General features: G+C 42.5%; 1 protein-coding gene across 1 annotated transcript in view; it reads right to left on the bottom strand.

Moving 5' to 3' along the window:
• The window catches only part of MAD1L1 (mitotic arrest deficient 1 like 1), a 346877-nt gene that overhangs the window by 236406 nt on the left and 90310 nt on the right, over positions 1 to 20161 (bottom strand). Inside the window, exon 11 of the mRNA XM_058035443.1 lies at positions 9095 to 9239. Coding sequence (XP_057891426.1) covers positions 9095 to 9239 — 145 coding nt within the window. The remainder of the gene's footprint in view (positions 1 to 9094; positions 9240 to 20161) is intronic.

Raw genomic sequence — 20161 nt, 5'->3', positions numbered from 1 at the left:
AACAGTTGTTGACTCTATCTGAAATACTACCTAAACAAATGTGCTCATAAAAGAGGGAACAGAACATTCCTCCTCAATGCAACAAATCATGGGTCAGAGACCATTTCCAAGATGCTTTGTAAAACCTCATTTGACTTCTAATATATTCATCAATTTAAGCAATGCTTGACCTGAGATGCTGTGAACAAAATACTCAGCACTGCATGATACTGTGCCAGGAGCAATCCAAAACTCCTCATTTCTCCAGGCAGTCCTTCAGTTTTATAAAGACTTTGGGTCTTCATTTGAAAGGATGCTCTGACTGGTGTCTGAGTAGTGCAGCTGTTCTTACCAGAGGCTCCCATCACATGTTGAAATAAGCTACTGTGCAATTACTTAATTATCACTCTCCCCTATCCTTAAAATAAAAAAATAAAAAAAAAATCCACTGCAATTCAACTTGAAGCAAACCCAGTTAATCCAGTTTTATGGCTGAGAATTAAAACAGAGAGAAGTCAGAGATTCAAAGCTGCAGCTCCTGTGGCAGCACCACCACTCTAAGAGGCAGCGAGATTAATGCCTTCAAACCATAAGTATCTGAGGAACAAAGAATTGCAACAAAAAAAAAAAAAAAAAAAAAAAGAACCAAAACCCCTTTTTGTGCAGCTTAGCCTTGCTGGTATTTCAGAAATCCTAAGCCCCTTCCCTGTCCCTGGATGCTGCCCAAGCCCCTGCCCAGCAGTCAGGTTTGTTCTGCCCGAGTTCCCCCAGCAATCACTCCCTCATTCCACCCATCCATCTTCCCTGCCAGAGCTGCTCAACCATCCCTCATAATTCAGAGCTGAGGAGCTAAGGAATAAATGTTACAGCACACGCATCAAGGGAACTATAACTTTGAATTACCTGACCTGGGTGAGTTTAAATTCTCAGCCATAACATTGGATTAACCTAATTTCTTTTTATTGAATATTTTACCTTTAGAAGTCCTACAGTCCTTTCTCTGAGAGAAATATGAGAACTGAAGGTCATATGAATTCTTTTATGGGTATATTTCTAATTTTCATAATCTAACCTCTTAGCAGCGAGCATTAATATCTAGTGGGGGCAGAACAAAGCAGAATCCAGTCAGTATTCTGGGGGAAAAAAAAGATCACATTTCTATTGTTCTTCACAAATACCTCATAAAATAACTTTTAACTTTGCTGCACCCTCTGAATTGTTATAAAATTTTAAAAAACCCTCTAAACTCGCTGCTTAAATAGAAGCTATGTCAGAGATAACATCAATAAGAATACAGAGGCTGTCCTTGTGCCTCCACCTCAAAAACATCAGATATAAAGATAATAATAAACTCTATATTTTTATCATTGCAAGGTTTACCAGATACATAATAAGGCAAGAGAAAGAATTATACAAAACCAAACCCCGGAAAATTGCTAAGGTAATTTTTATCAGCTCTTTTATGCTTCTAAAAGGGAAAGGGAAGCAAGGCCCAGGGGCCAATTCATCTTGTGCCCCCAGGCTGGCCATTTGAACTCAGCCTGAGCATCTCCATGGTGAGAGCCCTGAGGTGCTAAAGCTCAGCTCTAACAAAGAACATCACCCTCCTGCCTCCAGGGGACAAATTCCTACAGGTACACAGAGTACAATGCACAAAGTCAGGGAAAAGGCAGATTTACCCACTAGCTAGGAGGAATTAGGACAGCAGATCAAGAGCAAAAGGTGTCACTGGAGAGGATGCAGTGCAAAGCAACAAGGGCAGACTCCAGTGCCCACAGCCTGGGAACAGGATGCCCACATCCTGCAGCTCAGAGCCAGAGGCACCTCTGACAAATGCAGACTGACAAGTGAAACTAAGGGAACTCTCAGGCTTGGAAAAGTCATTTTGGAGCAGGGTAAGGAAGTGAGAACTCAACAATTCTGCTACTTTCTTCATTGAGTCAAAAGTGAGCAGTAAACTTATTACCAAGCTAGGCAAAGTAAGGAACAATGGTAAAAAAAAAGAAAGCCAAGCACTGCTCTGGGAGCCCACACCAGCAAAAACACACTCTTTGGACTTTCCAAAATCTGCAAATCACACTTCAGAAACAGAACATTTTCTGGTTTAAAGATTCTTCCTCCTCCCAAATGGTCTTTGTGCACTGCTGCAGCCAGTCCCTTCTACAAGCACATTGATCCCAGCTTTCCTTATTCATTCTTTATGCAGAGGTTCTGCAATTGTATCAGTAAATGATATTAGCAGACCTCGTGAAACAACCTGTTTCACAGGAAAATGGCTTGTACTCATTCTCTTCTGGAGACAATTGCCATTTGCTTAATATAGCCATGATATTTTACTGAGGTAATTATACTCTTAGCTATCAGTAACAATTAAACCCTTAGATTGAGGTTGCTTAATAAAGGTCTCCAAATAAATAACACATTCCAAACACAGTATTTTAAAATGTCAAGCATGCAAAATAGGATCTTGTAATGAATATAAGGAAGCATCTAGTATAAATCAGCACAGAGTTAGTTTGTCACTGTACAAGTGTCTGCAAAAATTGCTGTTGGAGTATTGTGGGATTGTGCTCAGAATGCTACAGAAAGGGCAGTGCTGCAGATGAAACCATTTCAATAAATACTATGGCTGGTTCATGGCAGGGCCAGGGTGAAGCCATCAGCACTGCTGAGCTTCTCCAGGGGCAGGGCTGAGTGACTGGGGGAACAGCTGAGGCTGATAAAATTTGGTTTTGTTCTTTTGTATTCCCTTGAGAACTGGAGTTAGGCCATTCCATTAAAAGCTAAATAAAACTCAGAAGCAGACAAATTAGAGGGTACAGACAGAGAGGGAAAAGAAAATAACTTTTAGACTCTGAGATCTAGAGATACCTGAAATCAGGTCAGGTATAGAAGGTAAGAGCATGGTTTAAAGGTCCTCACAGTGCAGACTGCAAGATGATTAAGAAAGGTAAAACAGACCAGTGATAAACATGAAAAATAATAAAAATTAATCAGGAAATGTGTTGTCAGAACACATATTTGTGGGGTTAACTGGCAGGGTATCTGTTGCAGGCAAAGAGTGATACAGCAAGTTAGCTCCAACACTGCTGCATGTGGAGGCAGCTGCCTGAGCTCCAGGAGGAGGTTAAGTGGATCAGGACTAAAATATGGCACAGCAAGTAACTGGAAGAAGTTATTTAAAAAAAAAAAAAAAAACCCCAAAAAAAAAACATAATAAATATGAGTTATACAGGGGAACAAAAACCAAACCAAACTAACAAATAAAAAAACAGTGTTAAAATAACTCTTCACAGAACTCCATTTCCCTGGAGCACTTTCCACCTCATAGAGAGAAGGCAGTCAGAGACCAACAAAAGTAAAGTGTGATATTTCCTTAACTCCAACAAAGAATGTCTATGGAAACAGTCATCAAACCCCCAGATTCTGCTTTCTCCTCACAAAACTCAGCACCCTTTACCCAGTAACCCAGACACTCCTGTGGAAATCACAACATGAAGCCCAGCAACCACCCCTCATCAAACTGATCTCAGGAGCATTTTAACAGCAGCTCACAGGGCAGAGAATTATTCATAAAAGCACCTACCTCGTCTCTGACCCGTTGGTCTTCATTTTTTAATAAAGTCACCCTACAGAAGCAGTCTGGGAATTTAAATTGATGATGCTACTGGTTACTAAAGATGAAAATTCAGCAGTGACCTGTTCTGAGCCCCTGCACCCTACAGGCAGCAATTCTCTCTTGGCCTATTTCCCACACCTGTTAGTGATCTTCTGTCTCCTTCTGCTATTATCCTCCTCCACCCCCAACTACCAAACACCTTTTCTCTGAAATTGTTGAACTGATTAATATAATCAAGTTGAAATTACAGAGACCTGCGCTCAATTTAAAAGGCTGCTGGGTCTCCTTCAAACACAGAGTGTCCTGTTTCCCTCTTCTCAAGGATGGATGGTCCAAGGAAGCCCTCACAAAACCTGCCTTGCTTAATGCCTGGAGAGGGAGACCTGGAATCCCCTTAAAAGGATTAAAAAGGAAGGTAAACTTCCCTGAATTTGTATAAACCTACAAAGGGGAGACACAGTGAGCAGAGGGAAAGGTTTGGCCAGGCTCAGGCTGACAGCACTTAACAACCAGGTGTGGACAGCAGCACAGCTGGGGATGCACCTGCACTGCTGAAATGCCATCCACAGAATCATGACATGGACTGAGGAAGGAAGCAATGAGAGTGATAAGAGCCAGAGAAAGCACTGGATACTCTGGATACTGCTCACAGCCCTCAGGAGCAGCTCAGAGCTGCCCCAGGACCAGCTGTGCTGCCTGGATGCAGAGCACAGCTCAGGATGTGATGCCCAAAAATTCTGACACAAGGATGAGCTTTGCCAAAGTCCCTGTTTCTAGTGCTGCTGAGTGCAGCACTGACTGCTGTATTTACAATTTATCTTCCAATTTATATCCCAGCAAAAGGGTTAATTCACCTTCTTTGCTGCACACCCAGAACTTTAGGATCCTTCTTTGTGCTTTAAAATCATCTATCCACCTCCTCAGCAAAAACATCCTGCAGGACCCAATGTGACAGAGAAGCCATCAGCATTATTTTAAATCTTTACTGACTACAAAACAAAGCAGATGGCAAATCAAGTCATGAACTCTGCATCTGCCATGCTTAATGAACAGTTTAATTACCTAGTCCCATTTCTGATGCATTTTTACCATTCTCAGCTCTGGGAGTCACTAATACACTTCACACTGACTGATATCTCCAGGAACATGTGGTATCAGCAGTCAGCTGGAGTTGGTTAATCAATACTTGTTTAATCTTGAACTTTTATGGTGATGGCCTAAATTATGTCTCAATAGAAACAGATTTCCTATCATATCACATGATCTGGTTGAGAGCCCAGGAAACAAAAGGGAATTTTTCAGTCTCTTCTCTGGGCAGCAGAGTACCCAAAGGCAGATAAGTGCACAGACAGGAAATAAACACAGTGAAACATCAACATCCAACACAAGCAGCTTGGTTCAGTCGTTGTGCTGTGCCTTAGATGAGAGCAAGGGCTGCAATTATGGCAGTGTGCACTCATTAAGCCCACAATTTCAGGAACAAATTAGACTAATTTGGAATAAGTTACACAAAGGAACTGAAATTGGGCTTCCCATTTTGAGTTCTGAGCTTCCTGCAAAGGATCACAGCCTGGCTGCAGGAAGCAGGGCATTTTGTCTCTGGTGAAACCTGCAGTGCTGCGGGCTGATCCCATGCACTCCAGAGCTCCTTGCAGAAGAAATTCCTCCTGGGCACAGAAGGAATCACTGCTTTCAGGAGTCACTGAACTGAACTCGTGCAGGGAAGAGGCTCCAGGTCTGAACCCTGGCAGCAGCCAAGTCAGAAACTCAGTAAGGGCTGATCACAACCAGGTAAAATCACTTGGAGAGAGGAGCAGATGATGGCCAATCTTTGGCCCTCCACATCAGAGGGCTTTGGGGGATTTGGAGGGGGCCTTTATTGCTGTTCTCCAGCAACACTTCTGCTGCACAAGGCCCAGTTGTGCCCTCTGGAAGCTGCCCTCCTGAAATAAATAACCAGAGCTGGCTTTCCATGAAATACTGACCCAATCAGCTGCTTACACTCAGATGAGGATCTTCAGAAAGGATTTTTCATTTTGGGAAGTCTCTATGTCATATAAAATTTCTTAAGAGATTCCAATTTTAGCCATTCAGTAGCAGAATTGACTGTTTTTAACAAGCCCATTTCATAAGCAAAGACCAGGAGTTGTGTTTCTTTGAGAGAAACACTCAAAAGCTTAAGGACAACACAAAAGTCAAATACAAAACTGTGTGAGTAAACATGGCATTCAAAGCAAATGCAGCAGTAAATCAAACAGACAAAAGGGCAGAGGCGGACCAGGTGTTTCCCCACCTTTTCAGGTATCTCCCAGGACTGCTGTATCACAACTACCTCAGGTACCAAAGCAAAAATGAAAGATTTTCCCAAAACTCTGAGCTAAGGGACAGCAAAAAGCATGACAGACAGCAAACCCAGCCAGGCAGATCTCTGAGAGAGAGAGTGAATCCATCCCTTCAAACATCAATTTCTGTTCCATCACCTCAAGTGAAGGGAGTGACACTGCAGAAGAAACCTCCCAGCCATCAATGTCGAGAGCCTCGGTGGGGCCCTAATCCAGCCTCAGGTTTCATTGAATTCATGTAAATCTGCAAACTCCAGTCCTGCCCAGATTTACAAGGGCATGTGGGACAAAATGATCAACCAACATGGTCTGAAGAGCAGTTTGTGAGCAGGAATAATCAGGATACAGCTCCCACAGCCAGTGGTGGAATGGATGGGGCTGGAGCCCTGCAGGGACACCCAGAGAGTGGAGAATGCTCTGCCAGGGAACAGAGATCTGCAGGGATGCACTGAAGTGTCCCACACTGACAACTGTGTCACTAAACCAGCTGGAAAGGCCCAAGTAAGATCAAGAAAGCCCAAAAGAAGCAAATGAGGCAAGGAAGGAAGCAATGGACAGAGAGGTTAAATGCACTGGGATGGAAATACAACAGCAGCCAAGACAGACAGACTGTGGCAAATAGTAACTGTGCATGACTGAAAAGTGGGACTGGCAGTCTGTAAAAGCCACAAAATATTGCTTCAGTCTTGGGGAAAAAATCAGTAGCCATAGCAGTGAGAAGGAGTCAGACTGAAAAAGCAAGTACCCCCTGAAAAAGAGTACATTTACCACTGAAATATTTGGTCCTGCTGTTACCAAACAAAAAAACAACTTACTGCTTTCTACTCCTATTTTAAAACATATTCTAGAACTGAGGCTTCCAGGTTCCAACCTGAGCCCAAAGAAAGGGAAACTGTTACAGCATTAAACTTGCCCTGTTGAACACCTCTGATGCCTTCCAGGCCCTGTTTGCTCAGCACACAGGAACGGATTCACTGCCCTAGCAGAGGGTCAAACATGCACAAATGCAGAAGTCATACTATCAAAAGCAATAGCATTTCAATCATATATATAATACTCTCCCCCAAATTAGATTTTCACAGTCCTATTTAACAAGACAAAGATTGAATAGAGAGAACTCATCTTTTCCATTCTCAAATTACATAAAAGCACACCACAGTACTGATGCCACTAATTAGATGATTAAATACCATTCTAGGTGATATGCTTTCAATGTAAAATAATTATTTTTGACAGGAAATGTATTTGCTCAATCTCATTTAAAATCACAATATCATACTTTTTTAATTAAATGAAATTCTTTCTTCTGATTTTGCATGAGAAGAGCAACCAGCAGGAGAAACAGTGCTGAGGATAGATTGTCCAAGTACCATAATGCATGTGCTCCTTCACAAAGGACCCCAGCATTCTCTGGATGGAATATAAATTTTCAGAGAACAGCAAAGTCTTTATTCCTTCAAAACAGGTCAGTTGAGGAATGACTGAGCACACTGAAAACCTCCCCTGTCAAAACACAAGTTTATTTGCCATGGTCTGATGAAGAACACTTCCAACTTTTCCTATGCTCCTCCTCAGGGGGAGCACAGCAAACAAAGCAAAGGTTTGTCTTTCCATATAAATCAGGGTACAATCCATCACATGACAAAGTAATGTTGTGGTTTTGTCCAGTACTTAAAGAAAAGTAATGATATTTTTGTGTTCTATGACAAAAAGTGTTTCTGCTGAGCACTGGAAATAAGTTAACAAAGGGAATATTTTAGAAACCATCTGAGAAACTTCCTTCAGGGCTGAGCAGTCCAGCACAATATCAGACAGCTGAAAAGGTTATAAAAACAGGTTTTTTATAGGGCTTAGTATGCACCTGTGTCTTATCCAGCCATGGCAATCCCAAACCAGAACATCACAGAGAGCTGCCTGCTGCTGGGGCAGGAGGGGGCTGAGAGGAGAGAGGAGATGCCTTTTCTGTTTCCATGGAGAGAGTTTGGTCCATCCGCCCTGCCTGCAGTGCCTGCCTCAGTGTGAGGCTGACAGAACCGCTGTCATTTTCCTCTCTGCACTTCTGTGACTCTCCATGGCATCAAACTCTGCAGTCAGAAGATCTGATGGAATATCCTCTTGTAAAGTGGCTGCTTCATGCTTCGAGAGCCCTGCTTGCTGCACCATACATCACAGCTTCCTTGGCTCAACAATGACACGGGAATTACACAAAATTGGGCGCAGCGCAATTAAAATCGATCAAAATGCTTTCTTTGACACTGGAAATCAAAGTCTAAAGCTCAGGCACCACAGCAGCTCATTCCCCTCCTGCCTCCCCACGTGGTGATGTGCCTGGCTCCCTCTCATGAGCTCTGACTACTGGAGTCTGACCTTCTGCACACACATAAGCTCGTTTACGTGAGCAGCTTTTATAACACCAGGGAGATTGCTCAGATGGGGGAAGTTTTGCAAGGAGTATTCTTGGAAAGTGAAGTAACTCTCATTCTGGCTACAGCAAATTATTATTCCCTCTGTGGAAAGCGAGCTCTCAGAATTTAATATAAAATTTTCAATGCTCTGCAGACTTCAGAATTATTGTATAGAATTTCATCATGAGAGCACACCTGATATAGGATGATGCAGACCCCTTTGATATATTCTATAGAAGGAATCTTAAAACGTATTTTCAATTTACTGGTCTAGTGCTTGCCATTACATTTGAACAGACTTCCAGCGTAAGAGGAAGGCAAATCTCTTACTCCCTGTAAATTGTTTTTCCACAGGAACAGTTGACAAGGTGCTGCCACTTCGTTCTCTTTAGGAAAGGAGGCAATGCAGCCAAAGCCATTATAAATTCCCTCCAGCGGCTCAAAACACTCCAGCAACAACATGATTCAGTTCTCTGCCCTCACATGGATGCCAAGGCTCAGACAAAATCACATTTCCTCAGCACAGCACGAGCCCAGCTGGGGGAACACGAGCACAGCTTTAGGAGGCACTGGTACTTCCATTCCAGTGAAGCCCTAAAGACAGGTTCCATGTCTCCCACAGCACTCATTGTGCAAAGACCCCAGAACAGCTTTGTAGCACCAGTTATAGAGGCGAACAAAGAAGAAATAGGAAGGACTGCACCTGGCAGAAAGAAATAAGGAGAGGACATGTGCTTTTCCAGGCTCACCTTGGTAAGGAGCACCACGCGTTTCTGCAGCCGCCTGACCAGCGCTTCCTGGTGCTCCCGTTTCTTCTTCTCATCCAAGAGCTGGCTCTGGACACACAGGAGCTCCTCCTGCAGCTGCTGCCGGGCCTTCTCCAGCATCCGGGCACTAGGAGAGATAGGACACACCTGTAACTCCTGAGTGCTGCCTCTCAGAGACATCAGGAAAGCCTCAGAGGAGAAGCGTGACCATGGCTGTGTCACTCTGACCTTACAGCTGCACCGCTGGAAACTGGGCAGCTGCATTCTCATTATCAGCTTTTGTCAGAAAAAGATATGAGAGAGGAACCACCCCAGGGACAGCCTTCTTGTGCAGCATGAGACAATTACTGGAACCTCACGGGTAGGAAACATTTAAATAATTGCACATCTGTTTCAAAATCAATCAGTTTGCCTTTGAGAACGTGTCTTGTTTTCAACAAGCAACCCACACTCTTGGGTTCCACCGGATTTTTTCCTTTTTTTCTAACAAAAGAGAAGAAAAAGCAGATTTACTATTATCTGCTTTGACTGAGAGATAGTACTCAGCAAGTAATTGCAGCCACACTACCTGCACATTGGTCTTGCCAGCAACCTATGTTGGAAGACAAATGTCTTCTGAGGGAGGTGACTGGCACTTCTTTTGAGATGTGCTCATGATTCTCAATTAAACCAGAACAGCCTGGCCCCCTTCTCTTCTCAGCTCTCCATGCAGCACACCGTGGGGATGCACAATTACCTGCGAACTCCTCCAGGTGTGCCCTTCAGCCCCACAGTGCTGCTGGACACAGGGGCAGCTGCTCCCAGGCTCACATCAGGCAGCTCATCACACACCAGCTGCTGGCAAAGCACTTGATCAATAACAAAATAAAAGTGGAACCACTCCTGTGATTAAGAGTCTGTTCATGATTTAAATATGATGAGTTTATCCAAGACTGCGCTAAGTATTTAATGAGTGAGCAGGACATGAAATAAAAGTGTTGCACACAAGTCAAAAACCCTCAAGCAAGCAAGAAAGATCAAACTCAACATCTGCAGCTTAGTCAGGAACAGAAGAACTTTGTTTCTCTAATGCAGGAAACACCACCAGAAAATTTATGATTGCTTCCATGGGGTCTTATTCATCATTATATTTGAAAGAAAAGAAATAAAAGTGCTGTAAATAAAATAGCACTACTGTTAAGGTACTGTTTAGATAGATCCAAAAGGGAATACTTAAAGAACACTTCTAGCATAAATCAAGTACAACCTGCACTGCCAGGTCACCAAATTGTATTCTTTGGGAAATGTATGTAGGAATTCACAAGAATTCCAAAGCAGCTGTCTCCCTACCTCAAAATCCTTCTCTTAGAATAAAGTATTTGTTTTAAAGCACTGGATGAATTAGAAACCTGTTTAATGCTCCAGTTCAATTTGGAACCATTCACAAACCAATTAAATAATTGGGAACTGTGAAAGAGTCTCTTCATTGCTGTATTCAGGTGGGAAGGTTCATCAAGAGGGCTTCACATCTGCATTTGAAACTGGATAATTGCATTACCAGGGCACCACTCCTTCCTTGCACCTGTTTTAATTAATCAGCTAAGGAGGGCACCTGTGCCAAGAGTAACATCTCTGGTGGTGGAACATGCCTGTGGGGCAGCCTGTCAAGCTTGCCCTCAAAACAGGGCAGAAATGAAGGGTTAATTCCTGGTAACCTCAATTTCTGCCTTAGGATTTATTACAGTTTGTTCAACAACATTCCTTGTTATGCCTAGGGTAAATATAAGTACAAAACCCTCATTAACTGTGATACATGTGTTGTAACAATTAAAATCACACTACAGAAACCTTACTGCAAATATCTTTTTCTTTATCAAAGAACCTTTGTCCTGATTAGAGTCAGAACAAAAGGAAAAAATGCAAGCATAAGATAAATTACCCTGAAACAGCAAAAAACTCACATTTGATTATTGCAAAAACATTTTGATAAGGCAATGGAGCAATCTTTTTTCTTAATCTCCCAATATTGTGACTTATTTCTATAAATGTTGAGTGGACCAACAAATGATGATTGATTTGACATTCACCAAGAAAAATGAGATATGTGCTAGGTTTCCTTCCCAAAAGAATGAAAAATATTTGAGATTCACGTCTCATGGAGAGCACAGACATTCAGCCACACACAAACCCTTCAAGCTAGGTTGGAAAACAACTGCTTAAAAACATGAGAGAAGTTGAGCAAAGAGAGACAAATGGGCAATTTCCTCAGCCACTGCATGGAAATAGCACCTTCATCTGTTTATATTTCAGCCTCAGTACAAATGTGATGTTAATGTGCCTAAAATTCAAATGCCAGAGATGGCTCTGAAAGCGAGGACAATCCCCAAGCTCCCTGAACTGACTGCTACCATAGGTTTCCTTGCTATGGGAGGCGTGAAATTCAACTTCCTCACAACTCTCCACACCATGCCAAAGTACATTATTGAGATCCTTTCTTTCTCTCTTTGGGCAGATTGATAATTCTTCCAGAAACTGCACCAAATACAGCATGAGCTGCTTCCATAAGGAAAAATCCAAAAGGAAAGTGCTCCTTCTTATTGACACAAAACAGGATTTGCAAGTAGGTGCTCAGAAGCAAAAGCCTTTAAAGCCAGACTTGTGCACTCTTCTTCCACCCTGATGACACCTATGGCTTTTCAGAAGTAATTGCTCACTCAATATGAGCATTAAAAAATAAAATAAAAGAGGCACAAAGTTCTCCATTCAACATAAGCTTAGGGAAGTGGCATTTTAAAAAATCTTTGCAAGTTCAAAGTAAACCTTTTAAGCCTTAAAGAGAAAAAGTCATTTCTGTTTATCAGCCTATTAATGTTCCTTGTTCCACAGCCCAGTGAATGAGATGCCAACATATTTCTGTTCTGAGCTGTTTGAGACTCTTCATTTTTTGCTCTTCCCTTCTGTAATCCACTTTAATGCAATCTTAATGATAAAACTTCATTTTCCAGAATATTCTTTGAAAGACTGAGAACAATGAGGGCACACAGTGAATACTGAAGCTATAAGATACATTTTAATAATCTCCTTCAAAAATGACAAAAGCAGCCGACAGCTCCCCCCAGCCCACCCCCCAGTGATCCATAAAACATTATTTTAATCATTCCATCCTTCCAGTAGCCAAGTTACCACCTCAGAGTGACTAAAAAAAAATAATAATAAAACAACAAGGAAAGCAAACAGGATGCCAGAAGCAGTCTGTGTGTGAAGCTGGGTGGAAAACAAGGGGTCCACAGCAACAATTAGAAGAGGAACACTGTCTGGGTCATGTTGTAGCTCAGCAGAAGATGAGACACGTGTATCTACCAGGGCCAGCTGCCAGGAGGGAGAGCACATCAAAGAGAAAAGCAGAGTGTGATGGGCAGAGCAGTGAGGGAGCACAGGGGGAGAACACGGTGACAGCACCGGCACAGAAACACACTGAGCTGAACAGAGAAATTCACTGCAGCCATCAGCATCCTCGTGTCAGGGCGCACCAAAAAGGGTTAACGCAGAAGCTAATGAGGCAAAAAGGAGCAGGGGAAATTGTTTTGCAGCAAGACATTTGGATGAAGGAACACCCGCTCCTGAAAGTTGACAACTCGCAGGCATCTCAATGAATCCACACGTACGCGCATAAACCAGACTGGAAACTGATAAACACGGGGCTGAACAAAAAAATGTTATTTTCATTCCAGTTCCTCCCCCACAGGTTTTCTGAACAAACACAAAGGCATAAGCAACTCCAGCATGTCTTTTATTTTTCCAGTGGATAGCAACAGGACATCCCTGCCTGTGCTCTCCCTCAAGGATTCTTCCAACCTCCAATTTCTGACACAACTTCCCCCCTCAGCACTATCCAGGATGGGAATTGAAAAGGAAAAACAGAAGGGAGAAGATGAAAACAGTTTGACTTAAATAGGGACAGAACACAGGAAAGAAAAGGTGATGCTTGGCAAAACAGAAAAATATCCATCCAATGTTAAAAAGGGACAAAACTGATCCATTACAAAATGCTGCTGAAAAGACTGATTTGGGCTCTGAGAACACAGCTACAGATGGAACTAGTTTATTGAACTAGCCTGAACTAGTTTAACATTTAAGGCAGAAAAAACACCATCAGGAAGGAGAAAACTTTAGTGCTATAAATGTTTCAGCTCAAAATTCAGAAGTTTGGGTGCTAAATTTTTACTATAATTATATATAAATAAATACTAAATTTTTTACAATAAGATTGGCATCTCTTTCTGCTTTCTTTCTTCTCCACAGACAGAACTGTGGCTATATGGAAGCAGTAGCACCCTGCCCTGCCCCTGGGACTGTGGGAGATGTAAGGGCCAACAGGTCTGTGTTGTCTATTTGCTCACTATATTCAGAAAGAAAAATGACACAAAATATGAACATCTTTAGTAGAAGTTATCACAGGGGCTATATTTTATTTAAAGCTTTAAGTGTGCCTCACAGAGAGTCCTATGAAATACTGCTACACAAAATACTACATGAAATGGTCTACAGAGAGTTGGTGGGAAAACACTCTTTCTTCTTGCTATTTATTTCTCCCAGGTCCTCAGCAAACATCTGCAAACTTTCTCTTGTATTTTCACACCTTGTATTTTCTCAAAGATCTTTTGTATAACTCACCAGACCTGGCTTCCATAAATCACAAATCATTCAAAAGCAAACAGATCATACATCATCTTGCTGCTAGACACACAAGGAGGATTCAAATCACATTGAATTTATAATGAGGGAACAACAAAAAGAGAATTATTTTGCTAGTGTGGCCAGATGAAATGGGTAAGAAGCAGACAGACATTTGGAGCTTTATTGCTACACTAACAATGTTTTATCTGTGACACACTATTTAATTTTACTCCCTAACCAGCAGTGTAACCATCAAGCTTGGAAACACAGTTCCACCAAAGTGAGCAGTTAGAGAAAAGAAATGACCCACATTTTCTGCCCCAGCCCCAGCACAATGGCCATAATTGACTGGCAGAAGTTAAGACTCGCTGAAATAAATTCACATCAGGCACCCTGAGCTTCCTTCCACTGCAGGGTCAACACACACAGGGCTGTGCTGACAGCAGTGACCCACAGGAGCCCAGGAACATTTCCAAACACACAGCCCAGGGTGGCTCCACCTGAACAGACACTGAATCAGCCACTCGAGGTGAGAATCACAGTCCTGAACATGCCTTCCACATCACCATCAAGATGAGAATGAGAGCAGTGTCTCAGCAAATGAGGAATGTCTGTGGTTTGTTTTGGTTTCATGTGGAAACATCAATAGTTTCAACATCCATCACTGAATTCTGGAACGAAAATATTTCAAGGGGGAGATAACTACAGGCATAAATGTCCTTTTCCTAAGCTTCTAAACCTGAAGTGTTCATAAGGCCAAAGCTTCTACCAAAGGCATTTATTTGGCAAATAAAACTTGTACTGGCATTTAAGAACCATTGAGCCCACACTCCTGGCTGTGCACTTACTACACTTGAAAATGCTGCTGCCTTCAGTGGCTGCAGGAGAAATTCTTCTGATAGCTGAATAAACAAAGTGATTAATATTAGCTTATGCCTACAAATCTTCAAGGGCCTTTGCCATGTGCAGATGCTCATGGCTCCTGTTCTGAATCCACAACAAGTCAGACATCAGTTACACCCTGAGCAAATAGATTCCCTCTGCAGTGCTTGGAGAGAAGCAAATACTAAATGTTCTTAATAAAATGCAAGTAATTAAAAAGCAGAAGTTTAAAACAAGAGTCCTCTAGGATGATTAACACAGCACAGAGCCAGTACAGCATGTGTCATCTCTCCCTGCATCATCAGTTGCATGTGGCATTTGGCAAGTACGGAGGATGGACTACTTTAAAAGGGCATTCACTGAAAAGGATTTTCCACTCCCATTCTGTGATAAGAACAAGTTTAAGGTGCACTTTCCTACACTGCAGGGAACAGCATGCCCATAGACACCCTCTGAGCACACACTGACCCACCACAGCAAGCTAAGATGTTCAGTGAACTGCTCAAAATGCATCACAGGGAGCTGGGAAAGGAGCACCTGCACTCCCAGTACTCCATCTGGAGCTGTCTTCACTTGCTCCACCTTGCAGCTCCTCATTTTGGCTCTCCTGACAACCCTGGACAGTGAGGCAGGTCAGCCTGTGGATGATGCTGTCAGTAAGGGAATCTGTGGAGCTTCAGCACCAGGAGATGCCAAATGTCTGCTCCCCTCCCTATCACCCCTCACCCAGATTTGAGCATCCAGCACAAGGGAATAAAATACTGGAGAAAGAGAACTGTCACAGGAGAGAGGAGAAATAAACAAACAAGCCCTCAAAGAAAAATCCAAGGAAGAATTTTGAAAGGAAACCTTTTCTCCAGCCAGGATGCGAGCACTCTCCCTGCAGCTGGCTTAATTTACATCATCTAATTCAAATTCTAAATGCTTCAAAGTGTTATTACATTTTTTTCTTTGAAAACAAAAATGACAACAACTGGAACAAAACTCTGAATGAAAAAACCCAAAGACTGAAATAATTACTAATCTAAACAGAGGCCTGTACATGGGCTGGTGAAGTCACTGGCCAGCTCTACCCAGTAATTTCTCTTCGTGTCGGCTCTGATGAGTTTTGTATTTCTATCATTTCATCAATTTGAATCACTAAATTCAATTTGCATTCACAGATAAACAGAGAAGGAATAATAAATACCCTCATCTGACCTTGAAGTGTGACACAGAAAATTGCCCTCGATGATTTCATTTCAGTCTGAACCAGAATAAATAATGCAGTTGGCCCCACCAGTTACCAATCTGTGATCACACTTGTGGGCTGGAGGAGCTCATGGCTGTGCCTAAATATGATGAAGAAAGTCAAAACTTCTCACTCTGTTTTGTACTAATATTTCCTACTGCTCCTTCACTATAGGGATTAAGTCCCTACCTCAGTCCTTCCCCACCACTCAGCCCCAAATACAAACCCCAATGATTTCAGTTTGATGCACAGTCACAAGTGAAGGCATTGCACAGTTTTCTCAACCCAATCCAATACTATTTGCTTCATAAAGTGCACATAATAACTCTTGTCTCTCCCAGTAAGCTGTGAAGTCACTGGGGCAACTCTCCAGCACAGCAACTGGTAACATGAACACCACAAGTGACTAAGAATATTTCCAATTTCTGTTATACATTCCAACCAACGCTTATCCAGAGAGTGGGAAAGTCATCTGGGAATAGCATGAGAGCTGAGGAGCTCTAAAGAATAAAGAACTGATAAAGAGGAGTGGAAAAAAAAGAAAATTTGCTTGAAGTGCGGAAAGAAATGAGTAGGAGAATGGTCGTGCTGAACCAACTTGTCAGCAAACAAATCTGCAGAAATTCTAGGCTCTTGACAGCTAGATAATGGCTTATCTTAATAAAATAAGAAGGGTCAAAGTGTTTAGATGAGAAAAACAAAACATTAAACCCTCCACTGCAATATAGCAAGTGAGTCCTCACAGACTGGTGACTCATTACAGCTTTGTGAAGGTTCTGTGGATCTTTTTCAAATTACCTTTTCCAATGAGACCTCATTTCCAATGTGCATTACAGTACTCCACAGTGAAATGAGGATTGAAATGAGGATTGTATATTACTGCTCAGTCACTTTTCTTTTTTTTAATATCTGAACCTAAGACTACCTGAACAAATTTACAGAAACACAATTGTCTGAGGTATTTTTTGCAGAACAATTCAGTGACGGACCCTCACCATAACTCTGACTAAAATCCAGAGCTACAGCTCAGCATTTCAGCATCAGGTTTTTGTCAGTGAAAACCCCTCCAGGTTATGTGATGAAAACTTGTCTCAGTTTTCACTAGGGACTCAGAAGAGAATTCATAGTGTTACTTGTTGACAACAAATAAACCCAAACAATTAAGTGCTACCCCCCAGCATTTCCCCATGGGACACTGGCGCAGATAAAAGCAAAGGAATGACTGCAAAGTCACTCAGCTATCTGTGACAAGCACTCTGCCAGACTGCTGCTCTTGGCTCTCCTTTCCCACAAGCACCAATTTAACTCCATCTCATATCTGCCTCCCACCTGCTTTGACTCAGCTCGTGTCAAAGCAGTCTACCAGGATCCAAGCCATATTAAGCACAGCATTGTAACAGACCTGCTAATCCTTAAATCCTCAATATGGATGCATTTTAATTCAGCAAAGATCTTGAAATTTCCGTGACCAAATAACCTGACCTGTAACCATGGATTTTTGAAGTGCCACCATGTCTTTGGGCACAAGCAACATCTCATGGTAGCGTAGGATCTTTTCTACCATGCTCCAACAACAAATCAGGATTCACTGCTAACTGCATCTGTTTTCTGCAGGATCTCTGCCTCATTTGCTGCAGAATTTGGAAGATTAATGGAGCACAGAAATTGCCTGAAGAGAATGGTCTCACATTATGGCAACTGAAAGGCTCCCAAAAAATCTGGTTCCAATTCTTGCCTCTGCCAGAGCTCCTGGTGGTACCATGACCTTTCCAAAGCAGCCCTTGGTGCTCAGCACTAACACTGGGCTAACTCAGGCCCTATGAAGCCTTGGGTGCTTTGAAAGAACAAGTTGTAAATATTCCATATTGGCATCTCCAAAAATAAGGCTACGCTTTCTCCCCGGTTTACATCTGGTATAACAGAATTAGCATAAGAAGTAACTAATAAAATATTAAATTTCTCTGTAGAAAAGCATTAATAGCTGCTCATTAAGTCAACATAATCCACCATCTCTGCCAAGCTAAGTGAGAATGCTGCATGCCATAGGAAACCAGATTAAAAAGGTGTCAAGTGACTTGAATTTGGGATTTCCCACCCCCTAAGAGCTTCACCTTGCAACCCTGATCTTGGCTTCAAGTATCTACTTTCCTCATGGGGAAAGTAGTACTTAAATTTAAAAAAACAAACAAACAAACAAAAACCCAAAAAAACACATAAAAGCAAAACCATATATATAAGAATGAAGTAAAACAGCAGAGTTAGCTGAAGCTGCCCCAAAAACATCCACTGTGGGGTATCCTTCATCCCAGTAATATTATTTTACATTCTCACACACCCCCATTTTGGGCATGTACATAAGCACAGGCAGACCCCCAAAGAAGAGCAGAGCTGATCTCCAGCCATCTGGTGTCACATAATGAGACTAAAGAAACTGGGATCCTTCCAAGCTCCACTGTCACACAGGAATATCTGCCATTCCTCCTGCAGAGGCTGTGCAGCCCCTCTCTTTGCAAACCCAGGGAATATGCAGAGGCAAAAGGCTTCCCCACACCCCATTTCCAAGCTCTAATTCTTTCCCCATGAAAAGGAAATGCCCAAACCAGACTTACAATGAATCCCTGCTAACCCCATTCCTAAAACATCCTGTGGATGTTTGTTTTCCCTGTGTCACCTAGAAATCCAGAGCACTATTTCAATCTTCCACTGGACTGGTGACATTATTAGGATTTACATGCAGGGCACAGAGACATATCTTCCTCTAATTTTAATCCCCCAAATTAGGTCAAAGAACCCATAAACCAATACAAGGCAAGGGGAATAAAGCTGTCACCATGGAAGGAGAACTGCCAGAACAGCTGCATTTATAGCCCTGTTACATCAATTCTTCTGCATCAATATTTTTAAGTGTTTAATAAAACAATACTACATTCAAAGCAATCTTTTTGTCATGAATACTTATAGAGAAGCCGGTTAGGTTTGCATGTAAATGGCCTTTATACAGCAGTTGCAGGTTTCAAAATCACTACATTTGCAGACAAATCAGATCCCTTATTTTGTGGTGAAGATGCGACAAGGAAATGAATTTAAAGACGTGGCAAGTAATTTTGTCTCTGCATCACTCATAAAATAAATACTCTGTCCAATGTAATTTGGTATCAGCCAGTTGGCACCACAAATCCTCCACCAACCAGCTCCATGCTGGAGGGGCAGGATGATAGACCAGCATGGACTCAACAGGTGCAGGGAGAGGTTTCTGCCCTCAGAAATGTGGCACCTCAATTCATCATTGTCTTGGTTCAACCCCAGCAGAGCATGACATCAAATGGAATTCCCTGAATTCTCTGGTATTCTGGAACACCATGGAAGCAGGGGATGATTTGGGCTGGAAGGGACCTTAAAGATCATGTCATTCCAACCTTCCTGCCATCAGCAGGGACACTTTCCACCAGACCAGGCTGTCAGAACCCCATGCAGCCTGGCTTGAACATTTCCAGGTAATTATGTAGAGATACTTGGCAAGGCTGATTTACCTGTCACTTTCAAAAATTGTTATCACCGCGACACTTTATTTAAAGCAAAACACAAGACAATGCCACTAATGTGTTTATTTCTGCAAACTCCTTTAGGAAGGAAAGAAGTAAACTTTCAATGGGAGTTTAGGTGGGCCAGCAAAACAAATTGACAAGACGAAGTTTCCAAGACCAAAAGTAAAACCCCAAGGCAGTGACTGGGAGACAGAGTTCACTCTCTGGAGCTGCCCACCAGCACAGTGAGAGCTGGTCCCCCCCAGCCCACACCCCCCACTCAATAGAGGCACTTTGGCAGCCAATTGATGGGCTGTGCTCACGCATCCTTCGATTGCCACCTGTCTCCCCTCATCACCTCCCCTGCTGCCTCCATTGTAGCTGATTAATGCAGCCCATTCCCCCTGGCTATTTCCCTATCGATCCACCATCCCCTGCATGGGAAAAGGCATCAATGCAGTTAAGGGCAGGCACCTGCCTGGAGACTTGAGCCTTCAGCTGCTTTCTGAGAGAGAGTTTTGTTCCTACCGGATAATAAGTATCTCTGGTTAGAGGAGCTTTTAGGCATTGGCAATGTCATAAAATGTTCCTTGTGTCCTACTTCAGCAGAGCTGACAAACTCTCCACTCGCTGTCACCGGACTAATGGGAAAAGAAGCACTTCTAAAGAGCTCTGGGTACTTTTGCATTGCAAAGTGAAAAAGAGAGAGTAAGATATTTCAATGATGCTCGTTCCAAAGCCCCATAAAGAGGAAAG

This window comes from Melospiza georgiana, chromosome 16 (genome assembly GCF_028018845.1).
Source record: "Melospiza georgiana isolate bMelGeo1 chromosome 16, bMelGeo1.pri, whole genome shotgun sequence".
In the NCBI taxonomy this organism is placed as follows: Eukaryota; Metazoa; Chordata; class Aves; order Passeriformes; family Passerellidae; genus Melospiza; species Melospiza georgiana.
This window is presented reverse-complemented; position numbering and strand designations above follow the sequence as displayed.